This window comes from Hypomesus nipponensis, chromosome 6, assembly GCF_054491055.1.
Source record: "Hypomesus nipponensis isolate SF chromosome 6, ASM5449105v1, whole genome shotgun sequence".
Classification (NCBI taxonomy): domain Eukaryota; kingdom Metazoa; phylum Chordata; class Actinopteri; order Osmeriformes; family Osmeridae; genus Hypomesus; species Hypomesus nipponensis.
The window spans coordinates 4,884,609-4,897,464 of record NC_140366.1 but is presented as its reverse complement, the minus strand read 5'-3'; the positions used below and the strand labels follow the sequence as shown (position 1 = coordinate 4,897,464).

At 36.1% G+C, this 12,856-nt stretch overlaps 1 protein-coding gene across 1 annotated transcript; it reads left to right on the top strand.

The window, feature by feature from the left end:
- Nucleotides 1-10,122: 10,122 nt before the first annotated feature.
- Nucleotides 10,123-12,507, top strand: LOC146286486 (uncharacterized). The gene is made up of 2 exons (XM_084700492.1): nucleotides 10,123-10,211; nucleotides 11,095-12,507. The coding sequence occupies exons 1-2, from the start codon at nucleotides 10,188-10,190 to the stop codon at nucleotides 11,461-11,463; spliced, it is 393 nt and encodes a 130-aa protein (XP_084556618.1). The 5' UTR covers nucleotides 10,123-10,187; the 3' UTR covers nucleotides 11,464-12,507.
- The last annotated feature ends 349 nt before the right edge of the window (nucleotides 12,508-12,856 follow it).

Sequence of the window (12,856 nt, the reverse complement as noted above, 5' to 3'; positions counted from 1 at the left end):
GATGGCTAAGGCACTATCTTTGAATCTATATGCTATTTTTTAGCTCTACACAAAACCTCACATTAAACATGCAAAACACTACACAAAAAACAAGCAGTTTTTACAAAACTCTTCAAACTCGTTCAAGCCATTGTGGTTTGTATCAATACAGTACACAAAAACCATCTTTTGAATTCTAAAGCTATATAAGTCATTAATTGGGTTGACCAATCTTGAAATTATTTCACTTTGTCCATACAGTGATAAGAAATCATTATAAACTGTAGAATGTGATTGACAAGTGATGACGTTGGTGCAGGTACGGAGCTTTGCTCAGAAATTGGTGTGTGATGTACAAACTAAACAAGGATCTGTCCAATTTAATACTAGAACATTGTGTTACTTGTTTCAAACTGTATTTATATAATGCACAATGATATGGACATACTGTATTGCATAAAACAATTATGATTAATAAGACACTATCTTTTAACCTTTGGCTATATTTACCTAACTATACACACTAACCACACATCCTTACAGTAAACAGCAAAATATTTGAGCTCTCTTGTAAAACTAAACAATTCTTGCGAAACTCTACAAACCCTTTCATAAAAAACAATAAGACACTTCACAGAAGTCACCTGACATTTAGCCTACAGGTATATTGGCCAAACTCCAAAAGGAGTTTGAAACTTCCCTAGAACTTGGACTTCCCCTGATAATGGAATAAAAGAACTACAGGCAAGACTAAAATTGAAAGAGAATTTCAACACAGAGAGTAGACAACGCAGAAAGCAGACATTGGAATGGCAACAAAATACTTAGCAAAGGTAAAGACTTTTATCTTAGCTTTTCAATATTTCTATCATGCTTATGTTTTGATACATGCCTTGATGTCGTTGCTGATACGATATTCAAAGGTCTAAAAACATGTGCAACAAATGTATACTGTGTATACATATGGAGAATGCGTCTTGTAAATATGACCTGTTCCTTGTGTGATTTGAAGGGGAATATACAAATATGAAAGTTTTGTTACCACAGGTGTTTTATACTAATGCTTTGTAATTCTGAAGTTTGTAGTAATTTATATAAAAAAGGATATGAATGGGAATAATGTTTCATTTTTCAGCTCTTTCTTTGTCACTTGTTCAATCTTGCTGTCTTCAACTTCATTGTTTTCTCAGATTAAACAAGAAATATTCCAAAACTGTCCAAAAGGAGACCCAGCACCTCCCGTTTCATATGATTCAAGGTTCTTCAATACAATTCACACTTCTCTGAATGTTGTCAACAACCCTGATCCCCTTGACACCACTGATCTCTGTGTGAAAGTTCTTAATGGCTCAACTGGAAAAAGCACCTCACTGAACCTCAAGAGCACTGACACTATTGGCAAACTCAAGCAGATGTTCCTGGAGAAGGGACCTGGCATAGTGGAAAGCCTGAACCTTGTCTTCCATGGCAAGCCCGTTGAAGACAGCCTGTGCCTGGGGGTACTGGGGGTGAAGGCTGGGGCAACTTTCATCACCTTCCAGAAATGCCATGGAGGCTAGATGCTGATCGTACATCGTACACAGGACATGTGCTTTTTGTTTTCCAATGTTTTGCTTGCATCTCAGAATGTCATTTTGTTTAATTCAGAAAAGTTCATCCAATCCATCATATCTTCAAATAAATTACTTCTGTTTATCTCTTATGGTTTAGCACCAGAGAACAGCTTTGATTTAATAAGTTTGCATCAGTCTTTAATGTCTCTTAACTTCACTGTGTCTGTCGATTCCTTGATCTCACCTTTGAACTCAAGGTGAGCTTTTACCGTGGCAGCCCCGAGACTTTGGAATGAGCTTACATTCGCCATGAAATCATCTCTGTCTCTATTGTCTTTCTAAGGAGCTTTAATGGATTTATTCCTTCCTAGCTTACATTTAATTGGCATTACAAATGTAAATAGGTCAATTTTCTCTTATCCTGTCCTTGTAGGCTTTAAATACATGTTGTATAGTTAGCTATATGTATGTGATCTTATTTTCTGTAACTCCATGCACAGTACTTTGGTATCAATTGTCTTTTTGGAAAGATCTCTATAAAGTTTTGTTGAATTTTGTGCAAGAAATACAGTTTTGGTAAATAGCTTGATTCACCCCACTAAAGCAATTTTTTAGATTATTCTAGATTATTCTTTAACCCACCAAATAACTAAAATTCAACCAGGAACCAAAAATATTTCAATTTTTTCATGTACATCATATCATTCAGAATGCTAGGCAAAAAAATGCTGAAAACACTATCAACATTACTCGTACTTCTTCCTCTGGTTCCTGTTTTGTCCCTCCTTGTTGTTCAGGGGCAGGTGCATTTTTATGCCATTATGTAATATATATCAACATGAATTTGGTCTTTACATCAGTGCCACACTGTGAGTCAAACAATGACAGTGGAGGCTGGTCCAATGAGGCAGAAGAGGTTGCTCCTCCTCTTTTTGAGAGGCAGGGGCGATATTAAAATATAAAATAAGTTGTTGAATAATAACTTAAAATAATTGAATATGAATGTTTTAAGGACATTATCCTAAAATGACTCCCGATCAAATCCAACCGTGAACTTCGGGGGGAACCAGCTTGGACAATACCCAACCTGAATGACTGACAAATGCGCTTTCTCACCTGACCAACCCTGCTTTCTCCTTTTAGCGTTGAAATTCTCTTTCTGTTTCTATTGTGTCAGATTGTATCTGCAGAGGAAATCCAAGTTCTAGGAAAGTCCCAGAGATACTTTTACATGTCAGGTGATTTCGATGAAGAGTGTCTTTTTTTACTGTAGCTGGTCACCTGCAGGTTACCTATAAAGCTTTATAGCATGTGAAATTATCAATTTTATACTTTTGTAGAATTGTATGTTGTTACAGTAATGTGCAGTATTTGTGTCCCTACTCTATACAATTATTTACTTTGAAAGGGGGGTCATACATGTACAGTTTTTTTTTACGACTAAGGCACTATCTTTGAATCTACAGGCTATTTTGCAAAACTACACACTAATCACAAAACTTCAGACTGAACAAGCTAAATATTACACAAAACAAACCATTCTTGCAAAACTCTTAAAACTCCTTTAAACCATTGTGGTTTGCGCCACTACAGTACACAAAAACTATCTTTTGATTTTGAAAGTTATGCAAGTTATTAGTATTTAATTTTGTCCACACCAAAAACCACAATACCTTAAAAAAAAAAGTATATTTATATACATAGCTGCATGCAGCGATGCGGGTTCCTGCGCAAAATATTTTAAAAATTTACATCATAGAAGGACATGTGCTTTTTGTTTTCCAATGTTTTGCTTGCATCTCAGAATGTCATTTTGTTTAATTCAGAAAAGTTCATCCAATCCATCATATCTTCAAATAAATTACTTCTGTTTATCCCTTATGGTTTAGCACCAGAGAACAGCTTTGATTTAATAAGTTTGCATCAGTCTTTAATGAATGATGTCATCAGAATCAGAAGACATCAGAATGATGTCATCCTGTTTAACTAAACAGAAAATCAGAATTATGACAGGCCCAAAGGCTGTGGATGAATTTGAACCTATGACCTTGCATTTTGCAGTACACCTTCTCAGACCATTTGAAGCTGTTCTCAGTGTTGGGAATTACTGTGGCCAGTTACTGTATACAAAAAGTAAGCTGTTTTTCCTGTGGTAAGTGTTGTTAGATTCGGCTAAAGTTTAAACAACTTTAATTCAATCATATTTTGACATACCAAGGTGAAATTGCTTATGGTACTTCAGAATGATGTCATCATGTTTAACTAAACAGATAATCAGTATCATGACAATCCAAAAGACTGTGGCTGGAATTGAACATGTACTTTGCAGGACACTTTCCCAGCCCATTGAGCTATTCTCAGTGCTGGGAAATAATGTGGTCAGTTACTGTATAAAAAAAGAAGCCCTTTCTCCTGTGGAACCCATTGTTTGATTTGGCCAAAGTTAAAACAACTGTAATTCAGTCATCTTTTGATATCTCAAGGTGAAATTGTGCATGGTACTTCAGAATGATGTCATCCTGAAGCCAATAAGGTTGGAAAAACCATCAGTCAACATTATATTTGATTTATTGACACAAATATATTGTTGCAATGTGGACATTTACATAAATACACCCCTTTCAGCCATTTTGCATTGCATTTCTTATTTCATTTCACCCTATATAAAGACATGTATTCTACACATCTGTAAAACATTTCAGGAGAATGGTTTTGAAATTGTAGCAAATTTGGACAGTACAGCAAAATCTATCATGGCGGACCTTATAGGTCCCTGAGGCTTTTTTGTCGCCCATGAAAAATAAGGAATAAATTCAGATTTTCAGGTATTTTGGAGTAATGGGGCGCAGGGGAAATCGCATAGACTTTAGGCGTGGCTTATAGCACCACCTATGGGTGTACGTGGGCCATTAGCGGTCTGGGAGGAGAGAGTGACCTGTTGTATCATTGAGCTAAATGTGAAAAAATTGGGTCAAGGACTTTTTGTGCTATTGAACCATTTCATGGAGAAGAAGAAAAACAATAAGAAAAGTAACAAAAACAAAAGGTTTCCTCCGACCGGAGAGAGCCCTAATAATAATAATAATCAAAATGCGTCAAACTGGATACACAAACCATAATTTGAATCAGCACATGACGCACCAGCTATACACTGATAGTATACTATAAATAATACACTCTTCACAGAAATCACCTGACATGTAGCCTACAGTTATATTGCCCAAACTCCAAAAGGACTTTGAGAACTCCCTACAACTTGGACTTGCCCTGTTACAGTAATTTCAGCATGTAAGCGATTGGAAAAAAACAAATAATAATTTGTCACTCTTCATTGAAATCACGTGACATATAAAGTTATCTCTGGGACTTTCCTAGAATTTCGTCTTCCCCTGCGATATATAAGAATCAGACATAATAGAAACAGAAAGAGAATTTCAAAGCTCTGAGGAGTATATGCAGAAAGCAGACATTAGAATGGCAACAGCATGCATCCCAAAGGTAAATACTTTTATCTTCCATAATGAAAGTCACTTTTCAAGTATTTCTATCATGCTTGTTTTGAAACATGCCTTTATTATTATAGAAATTTAAATGTTGTCGCAGATATGTATACCATGTATTTTATGTACTGTGTCAAATGTGTAGTAAATATAACCTGTTCCTTGTGTGATTTAAAGGGAATTTACAGAATATGAAAACTAATGGATGTCAAAAAAATCCTTCTGACACCAAATATGTTTTTCAAACCAATGCTTTGAAATTCTAAATTTAGTAGTCATTTAAATAAAAAGGTATATGAAAAGGAATTAATTTCTCTGCTATTTTTCTGTCAATCTTGCTCTCTTCTACTTCATTGTTTTCTCAGGGCAAACAAGAAATATTCAAAAATTGTCCAAAAGGAGACCCAGCACCTCCCGTTCCATATGTTCTAAGGTTCTTCAACACAATTCACACTTCTCTGAATGTTGTCAACAACCCTGATCCCCTTGACACCACTGATCTCTGTGTGAAAGTTCTTAATGGCTCAACTGGAAAAAGCACCTCACTGAACCTCAAGAGCACTGACACTGTTGGCAAACTCAAACAGATGTTCCTGGAGAAGAGACCTGGCATGGTGGAAAGCCTGAACCTTGTCTTCCATGGCAAGCCCGTTGAAGACAGCCTGTGCCTTGGGGTACTGGGGGTGAAGGCTGGGGCAACCTTCATCACCTTCCAGAAATGCCATGGAGGCTAGATGCTGATCGTACATTGTACACAGGACATGTGCTTTTTGTTTTCCAATGTTTTGCTTGCATCTCAGAATGTCATTTTGTTTAATTCAGAAAAGTTCATCCAATCCATCATATCTTCAAATAAATTACTTCTGTTTATCTCTTATGGTTTAGCACCAGAGAACAGCTTTGATTTAATAAGTTTGCATCAGTCTTTAATGAATGATGTCATCAGAATCAGAAGACATCAGAATGATGTCATCCTGTTTAACTAAACAGAAAATCAGAATTATGACAGGCCCAAAGGCTGTGGATGAATTTGAACCTATGACCTTGCATTTTGCAGTACACCTTCTCAGACCATTTGAAGCTGTTCTCAGTGTTGGGAATTACTGTGGTCAGTTACTGTATACAAAAAGTAAGCTGTTTTTCCTGTGGTAAGTGTTGTTAGATTCGGCTAAAGTTTAAACAACTTCAATTCAATCATATTTTGACATACCAAGGTGAAATTGCTTATGGTACTTCAGAATGATGTCATCATGTTTAACTAAACAGATAATCAGTATCATGACAATCCAAAAGACTGTGGCTGGAATTGAACATGTACTTTGCAGGACACTTTCCCAGCCCATTGAGCTATTCTCAGTGCTGGGAAATAATGTGGTCAGTTACTGTATAAAAAAAGAAGCCCTTTCTCCTGTGGAACCCATTGTTTGATTTGGGCAAAGTTTAAACAGCTGTAATTCAGTCATCTTTTGACATATCAAGGTGAAATTGTGCATGGTACTTCAGAATGATGTCATCTTGAAGACAATAAGGTTGGAAAAACCATCAGTCAACATTATATTTGATTTATTGACACAAATATATTGTTGCAATGTGGGCATTTACATAAATACACCCCTTTCATCCATTTTGCATTGCATTTCTTATTTCATTTCTCCCTATATAAAAACATGTATTCTACACATCTGTAAAACATTTCAAGGCGATTGGATCTATGGTTCATGAGGAGAATGGTTTTGAAGTTGTAGCAAATTTGGACAGTACAGCAAAATCTGTCATGGCGGACCTTATAGGTCCCTGAGGCTTTTTTGTCGCCCATGAAAAATAAGGCATAAATTCAGATTTTCAGGTATTTTGGAGTAATTGGGCGCATGGGAAATCGCATAGACTTTAGGCGTGGCTTATAGCACCACCTATGGGTGTACGTGGGCCATTAGCGGTCTGGGAGGAGAGAGTGACCTGTTGTATCATTGAGCTAAATGTGAAAAAATTGGGTCAAGGACTTTTTGTGCTATTGAACCATTTCATGGAGAAGAAGAAAAATAATAAGAATAGTATCAAAAACAAAAGGTTTCCTCCTACCGGAGAGAGCCCTAATAATAATAATCAAAATGCGTCAAACTGGATACACAAACCATAATTTGAATCAGCACATGACGCACCAGCTATACACTGATAGTATACTATAAATAATACACTTTTCACAGAAATCACCTGACATGTAGCCTACAGGTATATTGCCCAAACTCCAAAAGGACTTTGAGAACTCCCTAAAACTTGGACTTGCCCTGTTACAGTAATTTCAACACGTAAGCGATTGGAAAAAAACAAATAATAATTTGTCACTCTTCATTGAAATCACGTGACATATAAAGGTATCTCTGGACTTTCTCTATTGTCTTTTTAAGGAGCTTTAATGGATTTATTCCTTCCTAGCTTACGTTTAATTGGCATTACAAAAGTAAATATGTCAATTTTCTCTTATCCTGTCCTTGTTGGCTTTAAATACATGTTGTGTAGTTAGCTATATGTATGTGATCTTATTTTCTGTAACTCCATGCACAGTACTTTGGTATCCATTGTCTTTTTGGAAAGTTCTCTATAAATAACGTTTTGTTGAATTTTGTGCAAGAAATACAGTTTTGGTAGATAGCTAGATTCACTCCACTAAAGCCATATTTTAGATTATGCTTTAACCCACCAAATGGAATAAGATTCTACCAGGAACCAAAAATATTTCAAATTTTTCATGTACATTATATCATTCAGAATGCTAGGCAAATACATGCTGAAAACACTATCAACATTACTCGTACTTCTTCCTCTGGTTCCTGTTTTGTCCCTCCTTGTTGTTCAGAGGCAGGTGCATTTTTATGCCATTACGTGATATATATCAAAATGAATTTGATCATTACATCAGTGCCACACTGTGAGTCAAACAATGACAGTGGAGGCTGGTCCAATGAGGCAGAAGAGGTTGCTCCTCCTCTTTTTGAGAGGCAGGGGTGATATTAAAATATAAAATAAGTTATTGGTTTTAATAAACCATCAGAAAATCTCAGTATAATTTATAAAACAAAATCCAAAATTCAGATGAAAATTGTAACATACTACCAAAACCATGTATCCATGTTGTGTAGATACATTATGATGTATGAATGTTTTAAGGACATTATCCTAAAATGACTCCCTATCAAATCCACCCGTGAACTTCGGGGGGAACCAGCTTGGACAATGCCCAACCTGAATAACTGACCAATGCGCTTTCTCACCTGACCAACCCTGCTTTCTCCTTTTAGCGTTGAAATTCTCTTTCTGTTTCTATTGTGTCAGATTGTATCTGCAGGGGAAATCCAAGTTCTAGGAAAGTCCCAGAGATACCTTTACATGTCAGGTGATTGCAATGAAGAGTGTCTTTTTTTACTGTAGCAGGTCACCTGCAGGTTACCTACAAAGCCTTGTAGCATGTGAAATTATACATTTTATACTTTTGTAGAATTGTATGTTGTTACAGTAATGTGCTGTATTTGTGTCCCTACTCTATACAATTATTTACTTTGAAAGGGGGTCATACATGTACAGTTTTTTTTTTTTTTTTAAGATTAAGGCACTATCTTTGAATCTACAGGCTATTTTGCAAAACTACACACTAATCACAAAACTTCAGACTGATCAAGCTAAATATTACACAAAACAAACCATTCTTGCAAAACTCTTAAAACTCCTTTAAACCATTGTGGTTTGCGTCACTAGAGTAGACAAAAATTATCTTTTTAATTTGAAAGTTACGCAAGTTATTAGTATTTAATTTTGTCCACACCACAAACCACAATACCTTTAAAAAAATTATATATATATATATATATATATATATATATATATATATATATATATATACATAGCTGCATGCAGCGATGCGGGTTCCTGCGCAAAATATTTAAAACATTTACATCATAGAAGGTCAAGAGTTGGACAACGAGAGAGCAAAACTACTTAATGTTTGGCCAACAACAACAGGCTGAACAGAGATTCGAACTCAAGAGCATTTGGTTGCAAGTCAGCCGTCTCTATGCTCTCTGCTACACATTAACTGTTTAGTTTATATGAAACGAAAGGCAGAGTAATAGCTTTGGTCAGCTTTGGGACAAAGTTTAAGCAGCTGTAATTCAGTCATCTTTTGACATATCAAGGTGAAATTGCGTATGGTACTTCAGAATGATGTCATCCTGTTCAACAAAACAGAAAATCAGAATTATGACAGGCCCAAAGGCTGTGGATGAATTTGAACCTATGACCTTGCATTTTGCAGTACACCTTCTCAGACCATTTGAAGCTGTTCTCAGTGTTGGGAATTACTGTGGTCAGTTACTGGATACAAAAAGTAAGCTGTTTTTCCTGTGGTAAGTGTTGTTAGATTCGGCTAAAGTTTAAACAACTTTAATTCAATCATATTTTGACATACCAAGGTGAAATTGCGTATGGTACTTCAGAATGATGTCATCCTGTTTAACTAAACAAATAATCAGTATCATGACAATCCAAACGACTGTGGCTGGAATTGAACATACACTTTGCAGGACACCTTCCCAGCCAATTGAGCTATTCTCAGTGCTGGGAAATAATGTGGTCAGTTACTGTGTAAAAAAGGAGGCCATTTCTCCTGTGGAACGCATTGTTTGATTTGGCTTTATTGTTTAAACAGCTATGATTCAGTCATCTTTTGATATATCAAGGTGAAATTGTGCATGGTACTTCAGAATGATGTCATCTTGAAGCCAATAAGGTTGGAAAAACCATCAGTCAACATTATATTTGATTTATTGACACAAATAAATTGTTGCAATGTGGACATTAAATACACCCCTAAATACATATATAAACCCCTTTCAGCCATTTTGCATTGCATTTCTTATTTCATATCACCCTATATAAAGACATGTATTCTACACATCTGTAAAACATTTCAAGGCGATTGGATCTATGGTTCATGAGGGAAATGGTTTTGAAGTTCATTGACTTCATTGAAATCACGTGACATATAAAAGGTATCTCTGGGACTTTCCAAGAACTTGGTCTTCCCCTGCGATATATAAGAATCAGACACAATACAAACAGAAAGAGAATTTAAAAGCTCTGAGGAGTACACGCAGACATTAGAATGGCAACAACATGCATCCCAAAGGTAAATACTTGAATCTTCCATAATGCAAGTCACTATTCAAGTATTTCTATCATGTTTGTTTTGAAACATGCTTTTATTATTATAGATATGTAAATGTAGTCGCAGATATGTATACTGTGTATTTTTTTTGTGCTGTCAAACGATTACAATATTTTATCGTGATTAATTGCATTAATGTCATAGTTAACTCGCGATTATTCACAATTAATTGCATTTTTATGTATTCTAAATGTCCCTTGATTTATTTTTGTCCCATTCTTTTTTCAAATTGTAATGCTCTTATCAACATGGAAAAGTGGTTTGGATTGCTTCGTGCAAATATTTGGCGCTCGCCATCCACTCAAAACGTAACGTTAGCCATCTACCAGAGAATGTCTAATATCCGTAGACGGGCTCTGCTACTACTCTAGCCGGCTCGCAAGCCAAACAAGAGTGTGTGCCTGTTGTTTTTCCGGTGTAGCTAGATCCGGTGTGGTGTTGTAGTTTTTCTAACGTCAGCAGTTGTTGCAACAGCATGTGAAAAAAACTACAAAGTTTGCTGGGCCAAAAAGAGCGCTAATCGTGCGATAAAAGAATTGACGCCGTTAATTTGGGTTTGCGTTAACGCCGTTAATAACGCGTTAAACTGATAGCACTAGTATTGTTTTGTACTGTGTGTCAAATATCTTGTAAATATGAACTGTTCCTTGTGTGATTTAAAGGGAATTTACAGAATATGAAAGTAATGAATGTCAAAAAAATCCTTCTTACACCAAATATGTTTTTCATACCAATGCTTTGAAATTCTAAATTTGGTAGTCATTTAAAAAGTATATGAAAAGGAATGAATTTCTCTGCTCTTTTTCAGTCAATCTTGCTCTCTTCTACTTCATTGTTTTCTCAGGGCAAACAAGAAATATTCAAAAATTGTCCAAAAGGAGACCCAGCACCTCCCGTTCCATATGTTCTAAGTATCTTCAACACAATTCACACTTTTCTGAATGTTGTCAACAAGCCTGATCCCCTTGACACCACTGATCTCTGTGTGAAAGTTCTTAATGGCTCAACTGGAAAAAGCACCTCACTGAACCTCAAGAGCACTGACACTGTTGGCAAACTCAAACAGATGTTCCTGGAGAAGAGACCTGGCATGGTGGAAAGCCTGAACCTTGTCTTCCATGGCAAGCCCGTTGAAGACAGCCAGTGCCTGGGGGTACTGGGGGTGAAAGCTGGGGCAACCTTCATCACCTTCCAGAAATGCCATGGAGGCTAGATGCTGATCGTACACTGTACACAGGACATGTGCTTTTTGTTTTCCAATATCTTGCTTACATCTCAGAATGTCATTTAGTCATTTAGTTTAATTCAGAAAAGTCTCACTAATCCATTATATCTTAAAAGAAATGACTTTCGTTTATCTGTTGTTATTTATTTATATAACAACAAAAATTGTTCTTTTTTTTCAGACAGCTCAGGGGGGGCACAGGGGGGGCCAGGGACATTTTTACAGGGGCACTGGCCCTTGTAGGCCCCCATGTAGAAACGCCCCTGAGTCGACCTGCTAATATATGTAGCTGATTCTGAACAAACTCGTCTTCAATATGAACCCTTTCTAACACATGTAAAATGTTAACACAATAGTAAATATTTGACCATAATTTTTTGGTAATGTGGTTCCCCTGCAGTCTTAAAGAAATCGCCACTGCTCCCTGGGTCCTGTCCCTCACATACAAAGCTCTAAATGGACAAGGACATAGCTACATTGCTAACTGTCTTATTAACTACACACCAGCTAGAACACTGCGATCATCAAATGCAGGCTTATTAGAGGTCACCAGAAGCAGTCATAAGAAGAATGGTGATGTGGCCTTTGTCAATTACGCCTCAAAACTATGGAACATATTACCCATAAATATTAGGAAAGCATACACGCTTTTTTCAAAAGACAGCTTAAAACCTTTGTGTTTACCAAAGCAAACTAATTTTATCTCAAAAGGGTTTTAGTACTTTTATTAGTTATATTATTGTTTTTATAGATTTTTTTGATTCCTGAAAAGATTGCGGCTTGTGTTTTGACTTGTATGACTGCTTTTATTGTGTTAAATTTTTTTTATTTTGTTGAGTTACATTTGATTTATATTGGGAAACCACAAACACTGTGGTACGAGATACCGCAAAGACAGCGGCCTGTGTTCAGAAGGGTTTTATTACTTTTATTACTTGTATTATTCTTTTTATTGATTTTATGTAAAGCACCTTGAGCTGCAATTCTTGGAAGAAATGTACTATATAAATAAAGTCTTATTATTATTTAAAACTGTATGTCTATAAACAGTAATATACATATCAACCCAACTAGTTCAAGGTTTTCACCGCCTTAGTGAGAGATACATAAAAGAACCAGCAACTTTAAATGCACAATGATAGTTTACTATCTAAATAGTAAGATAATCTATATGAAATCATAATGAAACATAAATAGCAACATACCTTCAGAGCAATTGTAAAATTTGGTTTTACCAAAATTACAGTGCAGAGTTAAAACTTCCACCAATCTTCCTGATGAAGGGGGTGGGGTCTTCTTGGTGAGGGGGGCAGCAGCAATTATATTGACCAGGGGCCTCATATATAAAGGATTGCCCAGCCTTCATACCAGAAGATGAAGT

Bases quoted from the DNA above. Each gene is read 5' to 3' on its own strand.
- LOC146286486 (XM_084700492.1), top strand. From the start codon at position 10,188: ATGGCAACAACATGCATCCCAAAG. The intron at 10,212-11,094 runs GTAAATACTTGA...TTGTTTTCTCAG, and splicing joins CAACAACATGCATCCCAAAG to GGCAAACAAGAAATATTCAA.